The sequence below is a fragment of the Prionailurus viverrinus genome, chromosome C1 (assembly GCF_022837055.1).
Source record: "Prionailurus viverrinus isolate Anna chromosome C1, UM_Priviv_1.0, whole genome shotgun sequence".
NCBI classification, from domain to species: Eukaryota; Metazoa; Chordata; class Mammalia; order Carnivora; family Felidae; genus Prionailurus; species Prionailurus viverrinus.
The window spans coordinates 50807928-50831241 of NC_062568.1; the positions used below are offsets into that span (position 1 = coordinate 50807928).

The 23314-nt window shown below is 35.9% G+C and overlaps 1 protein-coding gene across 4 annotated transcripts; it reads right to left on the reverse strand.

Annotated features, from left to right (window-relative positions):
- Window positions 1-956: 956 nt before the first annotated feature.
- On the reverse strand, window positions 957-18855 carry RBM45 (RNA binding motif protein 45). 4 transcript variants are annotated; one of them, XM_047869495.1, is made up of 11 exons: window positions 18411-18855; window positions 14195-14317; window positions 11943-12069; window positions 9722-9844; window positions 8768-8947; window positions 6128-6257; window positions 5877-5961; window positions 5504-5667; window positions 3812-4012; window positions 1378-1409; window positions 957-1214 (listed from the first exon to the last, which is right to left on the reverse strand). In XM_047869495.1, the coding sequence occupies exons 1-9, from the start codon at window positions 18708-18710 to the stop codon at window positions 3820-3822; spliced, it is 1425 nt and encodes a 474-aa protein (XP_047725451.1). In that variant the 5' UTR covers window positions 18711-18855; the 3' UTR covers window positions 957-1214; window positions 1378-1409; window positions 3812-3819. The 4 variants fall into 4 exon arrangements, with proteins under 4 accessions (XP_047725451.1, XP_047725449.1, XP_047725450.1 ...); XM_047869493.1 differs by lacking the exon at window positions 1378-1409; XM_047869494.1 differs by having other exon boundaries at window positions 957-1409.
- Window positions 18856-23314: the final 4459 nt, after the last annotated feature.

A 23314-nucleotide genomic window follows, 5' to 3' on the forward strand; every position in this document is an offset into this window, starting at 1 on the left:
AATAAATAAAAATATGCTCTTTGGTTCACAAAGATTCCATTCTCATTCAGTAAGCCCTGCCTGGGAAGAGGAGATTGGAAGTTTTATCTCAATTTACTAAAATTACCAATTCAAAAAAAGAACTTTCAACTTTTAAATGGAGAGATGTCAAACTATGCAAAACTCTATTACGCCCAGTGAACTTAATCTTTTATTATTTTTAGTTTAACTCAGAATGTGAAAGGCATGAGGAGGTACTTCAGTGGTTTTAATAACTGCATACCATTTATAATATCTTTAAGATGCTGAGTTTCTGATTTAGATACACCTTTTTGATACACATCATTCACCTCAATAGCAGCTAAACATTTTCCTTGGATTTTCAAAATACAAGCATAGTAGGGTCTTAATCTTTAATCTTTTTTTGAAATGACTATTCTATCATAATCTGTTCTGAAATTACATGTCATATTTTTGCAGTGACCATTATATCTTGTATTTATAAAGGGAAAATGTCCACCCTCCCGCAAGGCCACTGATATTTATTTAAACTTATCAACAACTTAAAACTTTTTTAATCCCCGTTGCTCTATAATCTTAAAAGATCTTTACAAAATTACCAACAAATTTTGGTGTAACTATAAAATATAGTCTAAAATATTTCTAATAATGTATTTTGGCTCTTGACTTAAAGTGTAAGTAGCCAATCTGGATGTGTAGGTTGAGCAATTACCATATTTTATTGAATCTAAGATGCAACTGACTGAAGGAAGCACTTTTATTTTGTGTTCTGTTGAGAAATAAAAACAGGTTGTCAACTACAGTATGGCACATAATCGGTATTAAGATGTTTCCAATTTGAGAAGTGTAAAAATGTGAAAAAATGTGCATCTCAAAATCAATGAAATAGGTCATTTAGTAAAATTCTAAACACTGTTGTATTTTTTATTGTCTTCTTTCACATAAATAAGGCATGATTTAGTCAAGCAAAGAAAACTTTATTTCTGCTACACATAACAACATATTGCTCTAAGAAACAACTATTATATTAGTTTTAGCACTGACGTGTGGATTCAAAAATTCATGTCAACAATTCGTGCTCCCCAGACAAAACAATGTTGTGCACAGACTATCAGGTATATGAAAAAAAAAAGCTGTCAACTGTCCACAGGGAGTGCGTCCAGTCACATTTTCAGTCAGTCAGCTGAGGATTATGTCATTATTTAGTCTTTGTTCTGTAGAAAGAACACAACACAAGTATGAAAATCATCACCTGAAAGGAAACAGCTGTTGTATATAGTATTCCTATAATGTTAGGAATTTTCTGTATTTCAAAGTAACCAATGTTATCTGCTTACTTAATCATAGACGCCCCAAAATAAGCAAAACCAAACTTACTCAGAAGTATGATGTAAACAGGTACTGAATTTCTGGAGGGAAAATGCTGTGAATTAATATAAAATCAGGATGCTCTGAAATACTAAAATGTTTATTTTCCTCAAATAGAAAGAGAAACATATTTTGCACATCAAACCCAGCTCAGAATAGAACTCAATTACTTTCAAAATTGTACTCAGTTTTTCCTATTTTATAGGTGTAGCTCACCTAATCCTAGGCCTATTCTTCAGAGATAAAAGGAACCAACCTTTGAGTGGTGCTGGTGTCTTTTTGAAATTAAGGAAACAAACAAAAAAATGCTTCCCCCTCCCAAGAATTTCAATTTCAATTTTCATGTAAAACTTGGTAAACTTTCTCATTATTTTATTGAACCTTAAAATATGTACATTTACTTAATATACCAACAAAGGAGGAGAATCATTGGAGTCCACAGTAAATAGGAAATCTACAGCAAAAAGAAATTTTAAAACATTTAAAGCTAATATAGCTGATTATTTCCCACTATTTCCAGCTAACCTGACCCTACTTTATCTTTGCTCTGAATAGGTACAACAATTCAATAAAGGGAAAAAGGACAGATTTGTATTTTATGAAGAGTCATGCTGAAGTATATGCACTTCCTCTATAATGCAGGGAATGGAATAAAGGTACGCCACTTTTACAGGGAAAAACGTGGTATGATAAAGCTTCATTCCCATAGCACTGGATGCCCACAGTCTGTATATTAAACTTTTAGTTTCTGACCATTTAGATGAGACAACATCTCAAAGATTTCACTGAAATCACCAATGCAACAGTTTTAGTTCATACTTGCAAAACATTATTTTTATAAAGACTTCTGCTGATTCATTTCTCTCACTAACCCTATTAAAAAAATCAGACTCAGGAAGGTGAAGAGGTCTGTCCAATCACAGTCAGGTATCAGAGTTAGAATTCCAAGCCAGATCTTCTGATTTTTAAGTATAATATTTTTATATTATATAAATAATCACCAGGAAAGGTTCACCCACAAGAGTAATTCATACAATTTCCCCATAATAAAAACATAGTATTATTGTATTTTTTTAAGGACAAAGATTCTTTGAATAAAATAATTGTTACCTACATATTAAAATATCCAAAGACACAAACACATTTTTGTGTGCTATTTTAGAAGACAGCTGGCTAACCAGAATTCAGGTCTTAACATTTTATTTGTAAACATAAAAAAACAGCTTTAAGAACTTGCTAAGTCATTTTCACTGGCATTTTAATATTTCTACATTGTATGGGGTAATGGGAATGAATTTTATAATTAGATAAAATATTTTAAGACATTTCTAAATTAGGATTATTCATAATGGGTCCAAATATTGCTAAATGCCTTCTAGGTAGGAGGAACTCATCACCTGACTTGCTCTATATTAGAAGGTCATCAGCACTAAGGCATGAGACAATCCATTCTGATACTTGCTAGTTGCCATAATTGGTCAGAAAGAAAATTGATGTAAAAAGAAATCTGCTTTCAAGTCAGTAACTTCAAAGTGAATCTAAAGTGCTTGCCAACTGCTATCATTTGGCCAGCAGTAGACTTGGAAAGCTGGCGTATGTGGAAACAGGGAAACTGTCAGCTTCCCCTGAAACTCAGAATTCATTTCCAGAATAAAAAAGTGAAAGAGCTGAACATTTCTACTTTAAAGAATGTCTCCCTAAGCCATGGAGATGTGAGTTGAATTATCACAGAAAAAGAAATTTAAGTTTGATTCTGAAAACTAAAGAAAAAGGAATTCATATGGCTGTATGTACCATTATAATAGATAAAGAGTTTTTGGTAAATTGTCTGGGTTCTTTTTTTAATACAAATATGCATATGAGAATACTTTCTGAATGTGTAGTTTTAATGCACAAACTCACAAATTTAAGTCCACAAAAAACCAACATTTAAGTTCAAAAGTTCCAAAAACACGTATTATTTGATATTGCTTTTAAGGTATTACACTAGTGAGATGTCAAAACACTCTTTATAAAGGCTATTATAAATTAATTTGTAACTCAAGACATTAATCCCTCAACTTAAAAAATCTTTAGAACTATTTCAATTTTAAAAAGTTACATAAGCATATAGTTAAAAGTCTAATTCTTAACATCTAAGACATTCACAAACAAAAAAAAGCCACTATTTAATTTTCTACATTGAAATCTGATTTTATTTTATAGAAGGCAAAAACATTCTCCCAGTAAACATCAAAAACATTTGTTTTAAGTTTACAAAATTCAGGTTTAAAAAATATATTGTGAAATTAACCTGTGCTGTGGTTTTATCAGCCAAGCTTTTTTAAGTCACAAGGCTTTTAACTGATAGCTTCCAAATCCTTAAAAAGAAACTCTATATGTATTCCTCTGGCTATAATATTTAGCCGGTATGTTTTTAAAATTCAGAGTAAAAAGGGCTTACCTCAAGAATCAGTAAGTTCTCTGTCGTTTGTTAGATTCTTCCCTTGGGGAATCTGCCAACATAACTTTAAGTCTGACTCCATTAAGGATCTTTCCATGTAAAGTAGTAATGGCATCATTGGCGCTTATTCTATCTGCATACTTGGCATACCCCACATTTTTTCCTGACACAAGGTAAACTTCGATCAGGTTACCAAAACGACTGAAACAAAGTAAAAAAATCAACTGAAATTGGTAAAAATACAACTGCGTAGGTCCCAAAATTGGGGTCCATTCTGGACTCCTTTTCCATTCCTCTCCCCACACCCAATCTGCAAGCCAATCTTCCTTCTCAAGCACGTCCTCTATTAGTCAAGTTCTCTTCATTCTCACTCAGTTCCCCATCCTCATTCAGCCAGTCATGATCTTTTCCTTGGAATACTCAAACACGTTCCTCCCTTGTTTCCCTGCACCCTGGGCTTGTCCCTCTTTAATCTATTCTCTACCCTGTCTTCCCAGTGATCTCTCTAAAATACAGATACAATCACTTCCTCCCCAAAATTCCCTTCCAGGGTAAGGACAAACTCCCTAACGTGGCTTGTGGGCCTTTCTTGACATGGGCCTTGTTCTCTCCTGCTTCATCCTCCCACACAGTCTCTCAAATTCCATATTCTAATGATCTCCTTTCACATTCTCTCTGTAGGAAGAACCATCCGAACGCCCTCCTTTCTTCTATAGCTAAGTTATTATTGTCTATCAGGTCTCCATTACACCTTGCTTCTTTAAGAAGTCTTCTCACAGTCTTAAAAGTAGATGCTCCTCTCATGTATTTCATAGCCTGCACATTCCTTTTCACAACACTAACCTCACTAGGCTGTAACAATACCAACTTCAGTAGGCTGTAATATCCTACCTACTTGTCTGTGTCCTATATGAGATTAGCTCTCACAGGACAAGGACTATCATGTCTTACATAATACATTTTGTTTACACAATGTCTCTTGCACAAAGCATGGTGACCACTTGGCACAAAGGAGATGCTCAAGAAATAAACTACATGAATCAGTTAAATGAACTACTGATATTTTATGCAGCTGTTCAATGAGTTTCCTGGTGTTTTTTTTTAATTCACTAACATTGTTGTAAGGCAAACAGGAAAAAGACCAAAAAGAAAAAAGTAAAGATTCAAGGAGTTCTATTAAAAAAACAAAAATTAACAAGTGCCTTCCCTTTTTCTATATTTATTATAGACTCTTCCTTACAATCAGGTAATTGTTTACTCAATATAATTCTTAAGGTTCCAAGAGAGTGTGGACAAAATAGAAGATGCTTAGTAAACTGTTCAGGTGAAATACTACTACAAAGGGAAAGATATGTAACAAGAATTTTAGAGGACAGGTCTATTTTTTACCAAGAAACAAATGATTTGTCCATTTTATGCATGCAACTTTTCAAAACAATACTGTATGTTTTATGTCTTTAAAAGAAAATCGGAAATTCTGTGTGGAGACTTAGGATATGTAAATAGTAGAGAAGGAAATCATCATATATTTTAAAAGGTCATATAAATAAGGAATTTTTCTAAACTGCAAAACAAATCATTTCTACCTGATTAAGTATTGGATATAGAAGTTTCAAGATTGTGAGAGGACTTAAATTACTAGTTTAAATAAATTATATTATAAAACGTAACTTTGTGGAATTGAAATCTTACCAGAAAATATCCTCTAATACATCTAAAGGTAAAGGATGAGGATTAAACACGATAAAAAGTCTTTCTTTCACAGGAGTTTCAGGAGGGGCTTTTTTTTTGCATGATGGAAGTACAACATCTGTCTGGATTTGAGGCAACTGTGATCCAGAATTTCCTCCAAATTGCTGTTGAAGAGTTAGATACAAAAACAAGAAAAAGAAAAACTGCACTTTAAGGATTTTAAAGCCAAGAGCTAAAAAGATATATATATCATGGCTCCTATGTGATCTTTTACTACAGCTCTGAAAATTTTCTTTCATAGGTAACAAACAGAGGCCACATTTATTACATACCCTATTGATGTACTACAGAGGTTAAATTCTTACCTACTTACCAGAAATTGCTGCTGATTTGGGTTATTCCACACCATTGATGCAAGCTGTGCTGCTACCATCTGCGTTGCCATTTTTCTAAGGAGACTAAAGATAAGAACTGATAATTTACAGAAAACTAGAGATATTTAGTCTCTTACCCGTAACTTGTTTTGTGTGACTTCCTCACCCAAGAGGTCAACTGCTTTCTATTTTTATTCTTCAAGTCATATTATGTACACCCTGCTTTAGACTCTCCTGAGATGGTACTTACTCTGTTGCATTACTCCCATCATCAATGAAGGAAACACCTATCCGGTTCCCAGGAGGGTACTGAAATCCATGTAACTTGTATTTTGCATAAATAGCTGATGCTACATTAAAATACTGAACCACTCCATGACCTAAAACAAAGTAGAGAATCAGGAATTAAAAACAAAAAACAAAGAGAATACCTAAAGCCTGTGTTGCCATAAAAATGAAACAATATAGAAATACCCTAGTATCACACAACCAGTGAATACAGAATCAAATGGGTCAGAAAACAACGTTCTTATATATATATATATATATATATACATATATGTGTATATACACATATATATATGTGTGTATATATACATACATATATACATGTGTATATATATATGTATATATACACACATATATATGTGTGTATATATATATATGTATATATATATATATATATATATATATATGCAACAGCTGTGTTCCTACAAAGTCTAAACCAGATTTTGTTAACAATATAAACATGACATTTTAAGGAAAATGAAATTACTAGTGTAAGTTTTTTCCAACGAATTTAATTTTAGAATATTGGTGTTTCTTATATGACAGATACACCTAAAACCAAGCAGTTTTTCTTAAATATTTATTCTTTGAAATATACTTTGAAATTCTAAAATTTTCCCTATCATACTGAGCAGGAAATGAAATGAGGGGAATATATAATCTGATAAGAACATACAGTCATCTGGCTAGCTACAGTGGTAGAGAAAGGAAAAGTGGTATATATGAAAAACAAAAGGTAGGGAACAGAGGATCTTAGATTAGAAGTCACAGATTACACACTCTTTTTGAGAGCTTTCAGCTATGGAAACAGATTTTGATTCAGGAAGATGATGATGAAGGTGGGGGGTGGGTGTGGATAATTTTATACTGGAGTCCTTACATGGAGAGCCCAGGAGCTTATAACACAACCAAAAAAGTTTCCATAATATATTTACAATACAACCCACTTAGGGGGAAACACTGCTATAATTTAAGGGTCCTGTCTAAACCCAAGCATCCCAACATTTTAATGAAATTAAAACTCGGAAAGCAAATGAATATATAAAACCAATTCAGATAGAACTTTATATGATTCCTCTATCAATAAAAAAGTGTTCCAATGACACATGTATTTATTTATCAGACACATTCAACCAGAGAAACAATATAGAAAGTGAAGGAACAAATACATTTCAACATAACAGATAAAAGGGAAAGAAATACAGAACAAATAAAATCACATATAACAACAAATGTGCCAGAAAACACAAAATGTGTGCACACAAAATAATGAGAATAAAGAAGAGGTTGAAGATGGTCCGAAGTAGGTTCAGATGCAGTCCTGCTAACAGACCAGGGCTGGGAAGAGTAATAGTGAGGATGTGTAAAGAGTGGCACTACTCCGCTCCAGGCCCGTTAGTCTATATGACCTAACACCTTCCCACTTATGCTCACACCCATGGCACCCTAAAAGCACTACATCAAGTGTATCTATAGGCCAGGAACAGATGCCAAGTATGACTTCTCTATACTCCCCTTACCTCAAATTCTTTAAAAGAAACTGACAAGCCCCTTAGACTTACTGAGTGCCTATTATGTGCCAAGACTTGCATTAGGTATTTTACATATAGTATTTCTAATTCTTATCTAACCCTGGTACTGATAGTATTAATAATCCCCTTTTACATATAAAGAAAGAAAGGCCCGGACAGGATAAGCAATTTGCCAAAGTCTCAGAGCTACGTGCCAGCACTGGGATTTCATTTGCACCTGAGTCAGATGCGAAATGGAATGCCAACCATTTTCCATTGTGCCACAATGACTCCATTTCTTAAAAGCCTTAAAAAACAAAAAACAAAAAAAACAAAAAAAACTTTAAAAATTACAAAGATGGTTAACATGAGATATTAGGTTTAACCGATTAAGTAACAAGTTCAAATGCCTGATAGTAGAGCCTTGCTTCAATTAAGACTGGGAAGATGTAGAGAGAGAAAGAGAGCAATTAGATACTTGAAATGAAGGGAAGGAGTTTTTTTGAGGTATAAGCTTAAGAAAAAGATTTAGGGATGAGAAGGAAACTTTAAGGGTTTTATAACTTTGTCTAGCATTAATCAGCAGTACAGAGACTCCATTTTGGCTGCACAAATGGAAACAGAGAATGCTCTATTTTATAAGCATTAAAATATATATATTTTTTTATTTTTTATTTTTTTAATGTTTATTTATTTTTGAGATAGAGAGAGACAGAGCATGAACGGGGGAGGGTCAGAGAGAGGGAGACACAGAATCTGAAACAGGCTCCAGGCTCTGAGCTGTCAGCACAGGGCCCGACGCGGGGTTCAAACTCACGGACCGTGAGATCATGACCTGAGCCGAAGTCGGCCGCTTAACCGACTGAGCCACCCAGGCGCCCCTAAAATATTTTTAAAAAATAAATGACTTTGTTTAAAGAAGCTATAATCCCAGGGGGTTATTTATTAAGGTATCGCTGTATTTGAAAATTTAAAGTGGAAAAAAGAAAACAAAATTGTCACACACAGAGTATCTGACATCAAAAGTGCCACTGGAGAAAAGACATTTTATCAAAACACAGTATATTTAAAAATAATAGACATTATTTTACCATAATTAGAATAAGGATCTCGTTGAACTTCACAGTATTCCAATCCTGGTACTATATCAAAAATACTGAAAAGCTGCTCTTCAGTGAAAGGAACTCTTGATACAACTGACAGGCGTTTGGAGATAGCTTCTTGGCCTCTGTTGTCATTCTTGTCAAAACTTGAAAATTCAGATTGTTGTTCTCCAACAACATAAAAAAAGTATATCTTTAAATTTCTATACAGTTGAGAATTCATTTAACATTTATGTACTAGAAAGTAAGATGCACTGTCATTGCACTGGAACTTGTCCATTGCATTGGACAAGGAACCGTGTTTTGTCATATGCTCCTGGTCATTAGCACTATCAGAAGGGACCAATGGTGAGGAAACAGAGAATTCTTCCCACTCCCCTGCCTTCAACACAGAAAGTTAAGTAGAAATGTGTAGTCTAACTTCACAGGAATAGGTTTAGTATGCAAAACTACAAAATATGGCAAGTGTTTCATCTAAAAGAAAGTTATGCCAAATAACATTTACAGGTCTTACTTTCATCAATTATTTCCCCCTTCATCTGGCTTCTACTTTTGTCATTCCTCTTCTTTCTCTAGCCCTAGTTTGAAAGCAGCAGTATCTTAGGGATAAAAATCTTAGGACTCATACTGAGGGGACAGAAGTAGATGTCTTTTATACTTTCTGGTTGGCTACACAGAGGCAGAAGCTCACTCAAAAAAGTGGCATGACATAGTTTAATATCTAGATACATAACTAACCACAGAAAACTACAATTGGAAATGTTAAATGAGTGTTACATATTAAGGACATGAGAAGTCATGACAAACTTCTCAAAAAAACACTACATTAATTTTTATTCACTAAGTCAGATTTACAGACTAGTGATAAAAGAATATTTTATAAAATCCAAATCAGATTGCATATACTGCTTATACTATTAAAATAAAGAATAGCTTACTCACCGAATGGAAACATATTTACTCTAGGTTCATGTCCCAATGTTTCCTGCCTCATGTTATTATAATAGTCTTGTTCTGAGGATTCAGATGCTTTATTTTTAGGTTCAGCCAAGATTGCCCTAAAACCTGAAAAAAGAATCTATGATTTTCAAACTTCATAGCAAATTTAACATACCTGCAAATATACATTATTGCCAGTGCTTGACTTAGCTTTATAACTATAATTTCATAAAACAAAATCTATACAAAGGCCACCTGCACCAGACCTACTTCTTTGCTTTTTGGAAGATAGCAAAAAATAAATAGAGTGAGAACCCCAAATTATGGGTCAATGTAGACATGCAAAATCAGCAATTCTTTTTCATCCTTTCCAATCTCCCCCTACTACCAAGTAAAATCATCATTCATTCTCCCTGGGTCAACATTAAAATCCTAGAGGGCTTTTCACATTCAACATGTCAGCAAGATTCTTCCTTTAAAATGTATTTAGGAAATGTTATCTTTTATTCTAATTTCCCTGACTTTGTTTCTAAGTTAGATTCCCTTCAATTAATTACAACAACTCTTTAACTGGTCTGCCTATGGAGCAAAGGTTTTAAGTATGGATTCAAGGATGAGCTTCAAAAGGTGGGAAGGTTCCATGAGCCCTCTGAAACTTTAAACAAAATGCTTACATATGTGCACATGGGCATATTTCAAAGGAGAAGGTTTGTAGCTTCAACCATATTATTCAGTGGCTCTAAAAAGGATAAAACCAGCCACTTTGAATTCTTTCTCTGGAAATCCATCCTTGATACTGTACTTAGATCAACTGTCCAGAAAGTTATTTTTCTCCTTTTAAAACAATCTACAACGGAATCCTAACATGGACTAAGCTTGAACTCTTCGTGATCTCCCATGTATGGTGCCAATGTACTTAACGTTGTCTCCTAATTTCTCAACAACATTATGTTTTATTCAGATTGGCTGCCTTCACAGCATTAAGCAAAGACATGTTTATTTCTATCTCTGGGCCTCTGCAAACACTGATCTCACCTTCTGTCCTGCCTAATTTATACCAAATGTAAATCTCACCTCTAGATGTGTTCTTGTGCTCTCAGTGCACTTGTTTTTCACCACTGATGGACCATAGCACACATTTTTGAACATTTCCTCATCTGGCAAATTTTTACTGAGTCTATTATAAATAGCAGTATCTTTGATAGAAATCTCAGTAAATCTTTACTGAGGGCCTATAACTGTACTAGGTAGAAGGAGTAACAGAGACAGAAACATAAAACATACTCCCTACTTTCAAAGAGCCTTTTAAAAAATTCTCCTAATATTCTTTAACAATTTTTTACTAGTAGATCTTGGCTACCCAATATAGTTAAACTCCTTAAAAGCTATATATTCCCTCCGTACCTCTTTACTTAACATATTGCCAAGTATACCATAGGCACTCAATTAGTGCTGGCTGACTGAGAAATTTAGAAGGATCTGAGAGAAAATTTTGGTATATATCTTAGGCTTACCTAAGAATTCTAGTGATTAGCAATAATTCTTGAGTACATATAGATCTTCATAATATCCTAAAACCTAGAGTATTCATCATTTCTAAAGGTCAATATAACTAGAAGTATGACAACAAAGAATATTTTCCTTGGCTTCTTTAAAATTCTTATTCTTCATTATGTACACCAACAGCAAAAGATCCAATTAATGTCACTCTAGCTTGAAATTAACCTAATGTATATTTATTTACCTATATGAGCATATATAACACTAAACCCCATCCTTAACCTGTATGTTTATTGGTAAATTTAATTCTATTTAGGGTTTAGGTTAAATACGAACAAATTTTACAGAAAACTTGAGTTTTTTCAATATAAAGAAAAAAAAATTTTTTTGAGCCTGAAAGGGTAAGTCAATTCAATACTTAAAAATTTTAAATATTAAAATAAACCCCCAAACCTTAGAAGTAATAACCAAAATATGGTAACAGTATTTTCACTTATTAAGTTAATGTAGTTGCCCATATTTTTCTTCAAGATGGCGCCTCAACAAAAGCTTAATCACAGCCCTCAAATACTTTTCATCCCAGGTATATATATATTTAAACTCCCATTGCTAAGATTAAATTAGCAGGTATGGTTATTAGCAAAAACCAGTATTAGATTCCATTATTTAGAATAATTAAAAGTTTTAAGAAAGTCTTCAACATGTTAAATGAACACATCCTTACTTCGATCACAGTTTTCTATTGCTTGGGCAGCTTGTGATGGTTTTAAGTATCGAACGTAGCCCAAACCTTTACTTTCTCCAGTTACTTTATTCTTAATAATGCTGCAGTATTCGATATCTCCATACACCTATGAGAGTTAAAAGAAACGATCTTAGAGGAGTCAAAATCAGTAACTGTGAACAGATTATTTCACAACTTAAAATTTGTTTATTTGCACCCTTTATTTGCAAAACTAGAAATAAGAATTAGAATATATAGCCATTTTTAATAATAGAATCAAAATGTCACAAACTAATGAGGCACTAGAAAAAAACCATAATAATGATATAAGCAAATAACATAATCAAAATCATGATGATTTTCATTTTCATTTTCTGAGCATTTGCTTTACATATATTTCCTTACTGTTAAAACAATCCTTCAAGGTTTGTGTGTGTGTGTGTGTGTGTGTGTGTGTGTGTGTGTGTGTGTGTATAATATATAAGTTATTTCACAGACAAGGAAACTGGGTCTTAGAGAGGAAATCAAATAACTTGTCTAAGTCATGGAGGGAGAATAAGAATGTGTACATGGTTTGGAAAGCTCCAAAGTCTTAGTGGTGATTACAAGCTGGAATCGAACCTTCCATATTCGAACCTGGCTCAGTCCCTTATTAACTGGGCAGTTTATTTATCCTCTCTGAGCCTGTCTCCTTATCTGTAAAATGGGGCTAATAGCTATACCTACTTCATAGGGTTATTTTAAGAGTTAAATGAACTAATAGACCTAAAGTGCTTATATAGAGTTTGGGACACGCTAAACATTAGTTATAGTTATAGTCGTCTGCCTTCTAACAGGAATAACTGTGTATTCTTTTGAAGAGAAGCCTCACAAAATATATAACTAAAACACACAGGTTTACTCAGTCAATTCTCCACATGAAAAATATGGGTAAAAGTTTATTTTTAATGTTGGGAGAAATATGGGATATAAATTCTTAGGGCTTATTTTTTTTTAATAGTTATTGAGAGAGAAAGAAGTACATGAGCAGGGGAGGGGCAGAGACAATTTCAATCCTAAACAGGCTCTGCACTGTCAGCAGAGAGCCCCAGGCAGGGTTTGAATACCACCAACCATGAGATCATGACCTGAGGCTAAATCAAGAGCAGGATGCTTAAGCAACTGAGCCACTCAGGTGCCCCATTAGTGTTTATTATTTATTTCATAAAATTCTCATGCACCCAATTAGCAACTTAATTATTGTACATTTGGATAAAAATGTCATATTTGTTTGCTCAGAAAAAGATAAGAATTTATAAATATATAAGGTAACAACTTTTTTCTTACTTTTGGAGGAAGTATGGACTATGTATTTTTGGTATTTGTTATTTTTGAGGTATTTTATTCAACTCTCAATTGAATTTTCAGAGAGAGAAAGTCTGAAAATTACTTTTGACTATTTTCTTTCTTATTTGTTGCCCACCTAATTCATAGTATTGGGAAAATTAGTAGATAATGGATAGAAAGTTACAACTCATAACAATTTGAGAATTGCTTTTTAGTAATTTTTAGTGAAAGTATATCATTGCATATAAAAGTCATTGGCTATAAAGAGATTTAAAATGATCTTCAAATTTCACTATCAGTCATTACCATAGCTCTTGCTATAGATATAGTTCAGAGCTGTAGATTTTTTCTTTAAATATAAGTCCTTAACTTTAGAACAAAAATTCTGTAAAGGATGAGCCTTTCTGTGAATAAGTACAAGATCAACATGCCATAGGCTTTGTATATAAATAGATAATATAGTTCACACACTTAGGCTTGCTTCATTTACCTCTACATGAAAGCAACAGAGTGGTGAGAGGGTGCTTTGAAATTGTAAAGACCAAGAGCAGGTTCTGGATTCAGACAGCCTGGGTTTAAATCTTGGTCCACCACCTACTATGTATGTGACCTAATTTAAAATTCTGGGCTTTAGACTTCATTTTCCTGAATCTGGCAGAAAATATCATCATTATGTTTCTTATATGGCAGAAAACATCATCATTAATATGTTTTTCACCATTTTCATGTTTTTTAAAAAGTTAGTTTATTCTAGGTTTACTATTTTAAAACTAGATTGAAATAGACGACTTAGAAACAATTATTTAATTCACCACCACCACCAACCTAATGATCTAACTCGAACAACACTTAAGATTTAGTAACCATACAACCGATTTAGGATTGTAAATTATCATAGATGCTAGCTGATTAAAAAACATAAGTACCTTAAATTTTTCCCGCAAATCTTCTTCTGTGTAGGACTTTGGTATCATGACAAATATTCTTGTAAGTTCTTCATCTTCAACATCTCGGTGACTTCCAGATGATCTGGACTGAGCAATGAAAACCTAAGCAACAAGCATAATCCAAAAATAATGTGAAAAATCAGTTAATTGTTTTCCTATTCCTTAAGTACATTTACTTCATTATTAGTATGAGATGCATGTTAGGTTAAACACAATGTAATAGGGTCTTATCAAAAAGTTTTTTTAAAGCAATTTTTACTACAATGACTTTTTATATGAGATAATAACAATCTCTGCACTGTTTTTCCAAATCTATATCTATTATCTATATAGATATATAGGTATTTTTTTTAATGTTTATTTTTGAGAGAGACAGAGACAGAGTGTGAGCAGGGGAGGGGCACAGAGAGAGGGAGACACAGAATCCAAAGCAGGCTCCAGGCTCTGAGCTGTCAGCACAGAGCCTGATGCAGGGCTTGAACCCACAAACCGCGAGATCATGACCTGAGCCGAAGTCGGATGCTTAACCAACTGGGCCACCTAGGTGCCCCCCCAAATACATTTTTACTTTTGCATTTTGTTTACCAAGGGCAAGCCAGTGCACTGAAAACGAATAAGTACTCTGCAGCTGCTGGGTACAGCGTTCAATAGATGTCAGTTTCATGGCTGATTAACGGTGTTATTAAAATATTCCTTATCTTTGCAAATTTTGTCTAGTTGTTCTATCAGATACTAAGAAAGGAGTTTAAATACCTGATTGTGAATTTATCTTTCTCCTTCAGGTTCTACCAATCATGCTTCACGTATTTTGAAGCTGTATTATTGGCTGCATAAACATTTGGGATTGTTATGTACTTTTTGATTGATATTTTTATTCCTATGAAATTACCCTATCTGTTAATACTCCTTGTGTTGATGACCATTTTGTACAACATCACACCAGCTTTTCTTATCCATTTACTTTCAACTGCTTTGTATCCCTTGTACATAATATTTAGCTTTTTTTTTTTTTTTTTACAAATCCTGATAATCTCCGCCTTTTAATTGGCATGTCTAGTCTACTAATATTTAATGTAATATTGACACAGTTGGGTTTAAGTCTAGGATGTCATATTTTTGTTTTCTTTCTAATATGTACCTTTAAGAAAAGGTAACATAACCATAATTACTGGATCGTCTCAGTGACCACCCAAATGATTTATGTAAGTAAGAAAATGCACAGCACTACCTGAGGCTCCATTTTCTACTGTTAGCATTTTCTACTATTTAGTTTTACTGAAAACATCATCTGTGACATTGGACTACTTAGATTATCATTACTTGGATTATGACATTAGATTATTACTTTATAATATAAATTGTTTTGGTTTTATATTGTTCTAGAGGAATCTTAAAATCTCTAACTAGGATTGTGGATTTTTTTATAGACCCATAAGGATAAGAACTTTAATGGCTAGGTTTGTTTTTTATAATTTGAAGACATGTAATAAAATTAATATAAATCACCACAAGCCCTTAAGGCTTCTTTTTTCTTCTACTTTAAAGGGGGAGCTGTATACCATTTGAGTATGAGAAAACCTGAACTTATGGATTTCTAGAGTAGGAGGCAGCAACCAAAAGGATAGAAAACCTATAAAGCCAGGGGATTTTAGAAGTACTAAAACATAAAGTCATTATGTTCGCTTGGAAAACAGCTGTCATAGAGGTGTAGGGCCTTGTTTACAAGATATAGCTGGAGACATATTCCTATGTCTCCTAACAGAGTCCACTGTTACTCCTTCAATAAACTTACACTACCTGCCAAACAGTGTATGAGGTATTAGTAATAGAATATTGAGTAATACAGAAATGACCCACTAGAAAGTCTAGTGGATGTATCGGTAATGGATGATCAATAGAAAAATAAAATAGGAAACATTTAAGAATATGGGAAGACACTGGGGGGCAAAAAGAATCTCAAGTAAGATTTGAGGTTGTAGGTGTCATCAAATCACAAATTTCTAAATTTTAGAAGACCAGAGTGTTTCAAATTTCCAATAAGGCAAGCAGTGTCTGAGCAGAACACATGTATAATAATTAGCCACCTAATGGATGATTTCTCCTGAGATTTATGTTCAGACTACAGGCTCTAAAGAGGCATTCATGAAAAGCTAGAAAACAAGACTTTTCTACATTTTAGGTTTACCCCTTTCCTCCAGGTAATGTAGCTGGTCACAAAATAATTCTTACCTAGTCAATCTTTTCTGGCTCTAGGCCTATAATTTTATTTGTCTCATAGATACTACGGAACTTTGCGAAAGCAAACTACATGAGAAAAGTTGAAGCTGTGTTAATTTAACTGGAAATACTAAAAACAATAACCACAGTAACAACAAACAAACAAAAAACTACATTCTAGTGGAAGACAGACAGAGGTGAACCTGCTGAAGAATGAACTTGGTCTAGCTAGGCCCTGTAGTCTAACAATCCTCTGTCTGAAACTGAGTGGACCAAAATGTGAAAAACAGAACTTCAACTTTATTTTGGAGAATAACTTTTCTGTGATTAAAAAGGAGGGTCCCAGTATTGGGGCTTTTACTTCTCTTGTAGGAATTTAATCAAGGAAAGGGGATTCTATAGGTTTCAGATCTGGAGCATTTTTTTGGGTTACCAACAGATCTCTGTGGTTATATTCAGAAAGTATAAAAACCTTCTCTGTTAATTTAATTGGAAGGAGATAAAAATTAAATCAATCTAGGGAATCAACAAACCACAGCTTACTCTTTTTCAATAGCTCATGATCTAGGAATTGTTTTTACATTTTTAAAGGGCTGTTAAAAAGAAAGAAAATATGTGACAGAGACGGTATGTGGTTCACAAAGCCTAAAATATTTACTATTTGTCCTTTTACAGAAAAAGTTTGTCAGCCACTGATCTAGTATATGCGGCGGCCTTACAATTCATCTTATTGATGATCTGTTCTGCTCCATTTCAGAAGGTTGGGGATGGAAGTAAAGGGCATGTCTATGGTCTACTGTGTTGTTGGTATATTCCTATGTTCCTTCTCTTTTGTGGATGGAGGCATAGGGAAGACCTCCAGAGACTGAACTCTCTCTCCGTCTTTCATTTATAAAAGTCAGTATTAGTAGTATTCTTATCAGTTCTCTGTTGTAAGTGGAAAAAAAGCAAGAAGGAAAAAGTTGAGGGAAAAGAATTTTGTGGAAGGCTCCAACAGAGTTACATATACAGCAACTATTTCTACACGACGGGCGGGGGTACAGTTTAAGCAACTGTCAGGTCCTCAGGTCTGGGTCCTGAACACAATCCACAGCCAGTAAGGAAGGACATTTTGGCTACTAATGACCACCAAGATCTATGCGCGGGGTCTACCATGTGACGAGCACTGTGCTAAAAGCATAGGTTAAAACGAATAACCGTCAAAATCACCCTTCCTGCCACGTGTCAGTTGTTACTTTTACACAAGTCTGGAAACTCAATATAAAGACCTCCAGGGTGAACTATGAGTACGCAAAGAAACAATAATAGCACAACTACACTACCATCACAATGATTTGGCTCTTCTTAAGGCAGTTTATTTTGGGTTGCTTTCAAAGAAAAGTGGCAGAAACAAAACGTTTGCCAATTATAGTTTCGCAAAGAGGGCTAAATTAAAATGATTTTAAAAATCACAACGGTGTGACAAATCTACAACAGCAGCGGTCTGAGTCACCTCCACTCAAATATTATATACATGCATACTTCCGTGTGGCACTGGGAAAGCGCCCAACACCAGAGAGGCCACACTTAACGTATGTTTATCAAGTTGCTAAGCTCCGTACCACCCTGAGGAAAAGCAAACTATTTTCATACATGGTAAACGGGGTTATGAGAGAGGAGGGCCAGAGGTGGGTCGTGGAAGCCAGAGCTCTGGACTAGAGATGGCGGGAGTAGGGGAGAGGCTCAGTCACTATAGCTCCGCCGCCCAAGTCGGGGCCGACATTCTTGCCGCACCTCGGGGCTGCCTCGCGGGCCGGGCGGCCCGAGAAACCCTGTGCGCAACACCATCCGCCCCTCCTCCCGCCCCCGGAATGCCAGGCGCCGCCCACTCCGCTCCAGGGAGCGGATGTACTACCTCGACCCCACCTGACACAGCTTCGGGTGCAGGAAGGCCCATCCCCTCCCGCTCCCGCGGGCATCCCAACCCGGGCACCTGCACCTTGATGGGCTTGGTGTCGTTGGGGCTGAGGCACTGGCCGTGCATCTCCTCCATGGCCCTGCAGGCCTGCGAGCTACGGGCAAACTTGACGAAGGCGATGCCCTTGGACTCCTTGGTGTGCTTGTCCCGCACCACCCAGATGTCCTGGATCTCGCCGAAGGGCGAGAAGCGCTCCCTCAGCACCGACTCGGGCGTGTACTTGCTGATCACCAGGAAGATGCGGCTGTTGGGGGGCTCGTCCAGGCTATCCACGCCCGGGCGGAACCCTCCGCCGCTCGCACAGCTGCCTGCTTCGTCCATGGTGTTCCAGCCCGGCGCGGGAGGCAGGCCCGGGTCCCCTTCAGTTCTTGTCTTCTCAGGCGCGCCAGCCACCACAGTGGTCGCACACCCAGCCGTTGCGCGTCCAGGGCTCCGCTTCCGGAAGACGCAAGGGTCTCGCGCCGGGCGCTGTGCGGCCGCGCAGAGTGCCAGCTTCCGGGGAACGGCCTCCAGCGCCCCCTAGCGGCTCGGGGTGGGGTAGGCCGACCCAGTCAGTCTAGCAGTCCGCTGAAACAAACGCCGGGTGTGCAATCCTCATTCTCTGTGGCCAGAACAGGCCCGTCTGGCGCACAGCCTTCCCAACCCGAGCCCAAGCATTCTTCCTCTAAAACTTGCCATCTTGGTCATAAACTCAATAGAGGACCACTCTAGGATAAAGTTAAAAACCATATAGTCTCAGAGCTAAAAAGAACCTTTGAGATCATCCAATTCCAGCCTCATTTGTTGAGAAAATTGAGATGAGGAAATTGAGGCCCTTGGAATGCCAGAGACTATATAGAGATACAAATAACAGAGCCCAAACCAGAATCTATCTGATGATCTGCTCGACTCCCACAAACCTTGGGGATTTGAGGGCTGAAAAGGTGGACTGTTCAACTATAGCACTAGGAAAAGTCTTAATGGCAAACAAAGTGGGAATGCATACTGACTTCTAAGACTTCTTGTTGAAGGGACTTGACAAGAGGTCATCGGAAAGCTAGAAGAAATTCGGAAACAAGATCAGGATTTCGTAGTGGAGTTGGAATGAAGTAAAAAGAATGAACCAGAGGTGGTCCAGGAGCAGACCTCTTTGAATGTTCAAGAATGAAAAATAATGTTCAAGAATGCAAAATGCTTTTGCCACTGAATTGTGAATATGAGTTACTTCATATTTCCAACTTCAGTTCCTCAATTGCAAGTAGAAATAATATTACCTACTACATGGGGTTGTTGTTAACCTTAGTTAATTTATCCATTTATTTAAACACCGAATGTTTTTTGACTGTCTACTATGTGTTGGGCACTGTGCTATACTCAAGTGATATAATATTAAAATGATCACTCTTCTTCCTTTATGAAGTTTACAGATTGGTCTTGTATAGTTAGGATTTTATAGTTAGGGATAAAATGAGATAATAAAGTTTTTTGTTCCTTTTGACTAGCGTTTCCACTTCCCCACTCTTGATATTGTATACTTGTATGATAGCAATTAAGAGTCAGGGATTGTGGGTTCTTACTCTAGCTTTAGCACAAGATTATGACAATTTCTCCTTGTGTTACATCTTGTATCTTTAAAATGGGGACTTTGTTTACCCAGGAGCTTAGTAAGCAAAGGAAGTCTCTTGTTTTAACTTTCCACGTCTCTTTATCTTACCCAGACCAATCAAAGTGAATGAAAACAATGTAGTAATGTTAATAATAGATGAATCTGCAGATTCTAGCAACGCTATTTGCACACCAGTGCCATCTAGTGGAAAATGTATAATTTTTTTGAACTGCATTGACTGGGCAATTTTTATTCTTTGTAATACAAATAACAGAGTAATTTGTAATACAAATTACTGATTGATATCCTGAAAATTTGAAGCTGATAATTAGAGTAGTTCATTTTTTTCTTAAAGAAGAGATAAAAGATTGCATAAAACAAAACCAGGAACAGAAATATTGGGAAATGCTAAGAAAGCAAAATTTCTTTATCACTCAATCAAATGAAATACCACATATGTAAGCAAAATAAGAAATTTACTTTCTTTATTTTTTTAAATTTAAGTTTGATTTTTTTTAGTAATCTCTGCACCCAGCATGGGGCTCAAACCGATGACCCCTAAATCAAGGGTCACATGCACTTCTGAACAAGCCAGCCAGGTGTCCTGAAATTTAGTTTCTTTATGTCTTATCATTTTAAGCAGCTTCCTTGTGATATAATTCATACATCATACAATTCACCCATTTAAAATGTTCAATTAAATGGTTTTTAGTATGTTCACAGCATTGTGCAACCATCACCACAATCAACCGTAGATGTTTTTTATCACTCAACAATAACAGTTTTGCCGTATTTCAAGTCATATAAAATCATATTTGAACATGAGTCACGTGTAGCTAAAACAACTAAAATTCTGAGGTTTGAAATAATGATTATTAATGGTATAATATTAGAGAAAAGATGTGCTGTGCATTTGCAGATTAAATTTTTCAAGTCTTTAGGGGCACCTGGGTGACTCAGTTGGTTAAGCATTTGACTTTGGCTCAGGTCATGATCTCATGGTTTGTGGGTTCTAACCTGGTATTGGGCTCTGTGCTGACAGTACGGAGCCTGGAGCCTGCTTCAGATTCTGTGTCTCCCTCTCTTTCTTCCCCTTCCTGGCTCACACTCAGTCTCTCTCTCTCAAAAAATAAACATTAAAAAAAATTTAAATTTTCAAGGCTTTAAAACATGTAACCTTTAATGCACAATTATTAGAATGATAAACATTTATGTTTATCTCACATGAAATCCAGTTTTCCCCTAAGTTTTTCTTCCAAAATTCTTATACATTTCTTTTTTTAAAAAACAAGAGATGATATTGTAACTTACTTTTGAAATGCAAGGAGAAAATAGTAAATTCTTGTCGTTGTTTTCCAAAATTTCTAAAACTGTGATATAATTACAATATTTACTGATTATCAATATTAGTCTTCATACATTATATAAGTAAAAATGTTTTGCCTTATTTGAAATTTTTAAATAGGTTTTATCACTGATATTTATTGGTGATAAAGGTCCAGAGTCTCCATTTTTTCCCAGCTGTAAGGCTACTGTCTACTGATAGTGTATTCATGCACCTAGCCTGTATGTGGTAGGTACTTGAGAAATGGTATACTCCTTCTTTTTCTTGAGTTTGTGTGTCTTTGTTTGAGTTTGAGAATAATATGTAACACCTGATAGTCCCTCCTCCCCTGCTGTAGACCTGGTCCTTTTCATTCAACTTGATGACCTACATTTTTTTTTTTTTTTAACGTTTATTTATTTTTTTGGGACAGAGAGAGACAGAGCATGAACGGGGGAGGGGCAGAGAGAGGGAGACACAGAATCGGAAACAGGCTCCAGGCTCTGAGCCATCAGCCCAGAGCCCGACGCGGGGCTCGAACTCACGGACCGGGAGATCGTGACCTGGCTGAAGTCGGACGCTTAACCGACTGCGCCCCGACCTACATCTTTTAAATATGTTGATTGTAGAACAGACTCATAGGTACCACTTAGAATAGTTTCATTCAACCATCTGGTAATTGCAGCTATTTAAATTAAAATAAAAATCCATTGAGTTAATTAAATTAACTATAATTTAAATAATAAAAAGTCAGTTACTCAGTTGCATTAGCCATACTTGAAGTGCTCAAAGCTGCTTGTGGCTAGTGGACGGTGCCCACACAGAACACTTTAATCGTGGCAGAAAGGTGTATTGTACAGAGTTCTGAAGAATAAGACTGTGGGTAAACCTCCCACTTATCTAATACACAGAATTTTCACTATTACAAGTATTTTGATTGTTGAACAAATTAAAAATTATTTTTATATTCCTATTTCTCTGTCTCCTTACCACTCATGTCTCACAGACGTAATTGCATAACCACAGGTAAGCTTCTTTCCCTTCTCACATTTTCGTAAATACAATTTTCACTTTCACACCTTTCTGCCTTCAATACCCTCGTCATCTTGTAGCTTTTTCAGTCCTTCCTTCCATATTTCCCTTCCTGGTCCCTTCATTTCTCATTCTCTCTGTTTCTATTCATACTTTGTTCCGCATTTTTGGCAATTAGCAAAGAACTTGCAACTTTGCTGTCAGTTCTTATATTATTGTATTTTTTAAAATGTAGCTCATTTATTTAACTTAAAAATATTTTTTTAATGTTTATTTATTTTTGAGAGAGAGAGAGAGAGTGCAAGCAGAGAGGGACAGAGAGAGAGGGAGACACAGTATCCCAGGCAGGCTCCAGGCTCTGAACTGTAACCACAGAGCCCAATGTGGGGCTCATATCCACCAACTGGCAGATTGTGACCTGAGTGGAAGTTGGAGGCTTAACGGACTGAGCCATCCAGGTGCCCCTATAATGATTTAACTTTTAATGTATTTAAATGTTATCCCAGTTTAATTGTAACTCAGAAAATTGGAGCTGCAGTTCAGTTTTTGTCCAAGGTGCTTGGCACAGTGCTTTGCCCATAGTAAGCACTTGTTTTATTCTTTTGTTGACGCGATAGGATTCCTGCAATCAAATGCTAATGGACCATTCATAAAACATTGAGTTCCTATTTCAAACGAGAACTGGGACACATTGTCAATATACATAGATAATTTAGCTCTTCGATTAGGCAAAAGTTAAACAAAAAAATGGGCTTGGCATATCTGTGCTTAAGGAACGTTCACTCTTGTCCCACTTTGATTCAGCCAGTAACGGCACAGCACTTACCAGTATTTAAACTCCTGCGAGAGTTGCCACCTTGCGGGATATGGGAGCCAATCAGCAGTGCGGATGGAGCCTGGCCTGCCATTGGTTGGCGCCCACCGGAAGCACATGCCCGCTAGCCTTCTAGCTCAGGTGTTTGAGGCACTACTGTGGGACGGTCA

Bases quoted from the DNA above. Each gene is read 5' to 3' on its own strand.
- RBM45 (XM_047869493.1), bottom strand. From the start codon at position 18,710: ATGGACGAAGCAGGCAGCTGTGCGAGCGGCGGAGGGTTCCGCCCGGGC. The intron at 14,318-18,410 runs GTGCAGGTGCCC...CTTGTTGCTTAG, and splicing joins ACGACACCAAGCCCATCAAG to GTTTTCATTGCTCAGTCCAG. The intron at 8,948-9,721 runs GTGAGTAAGCTA...ATGTTGTTGGAG, and splicing joins AGTAAATATGTTTCCATTCG to AACAACAATCTGAATTTTCA.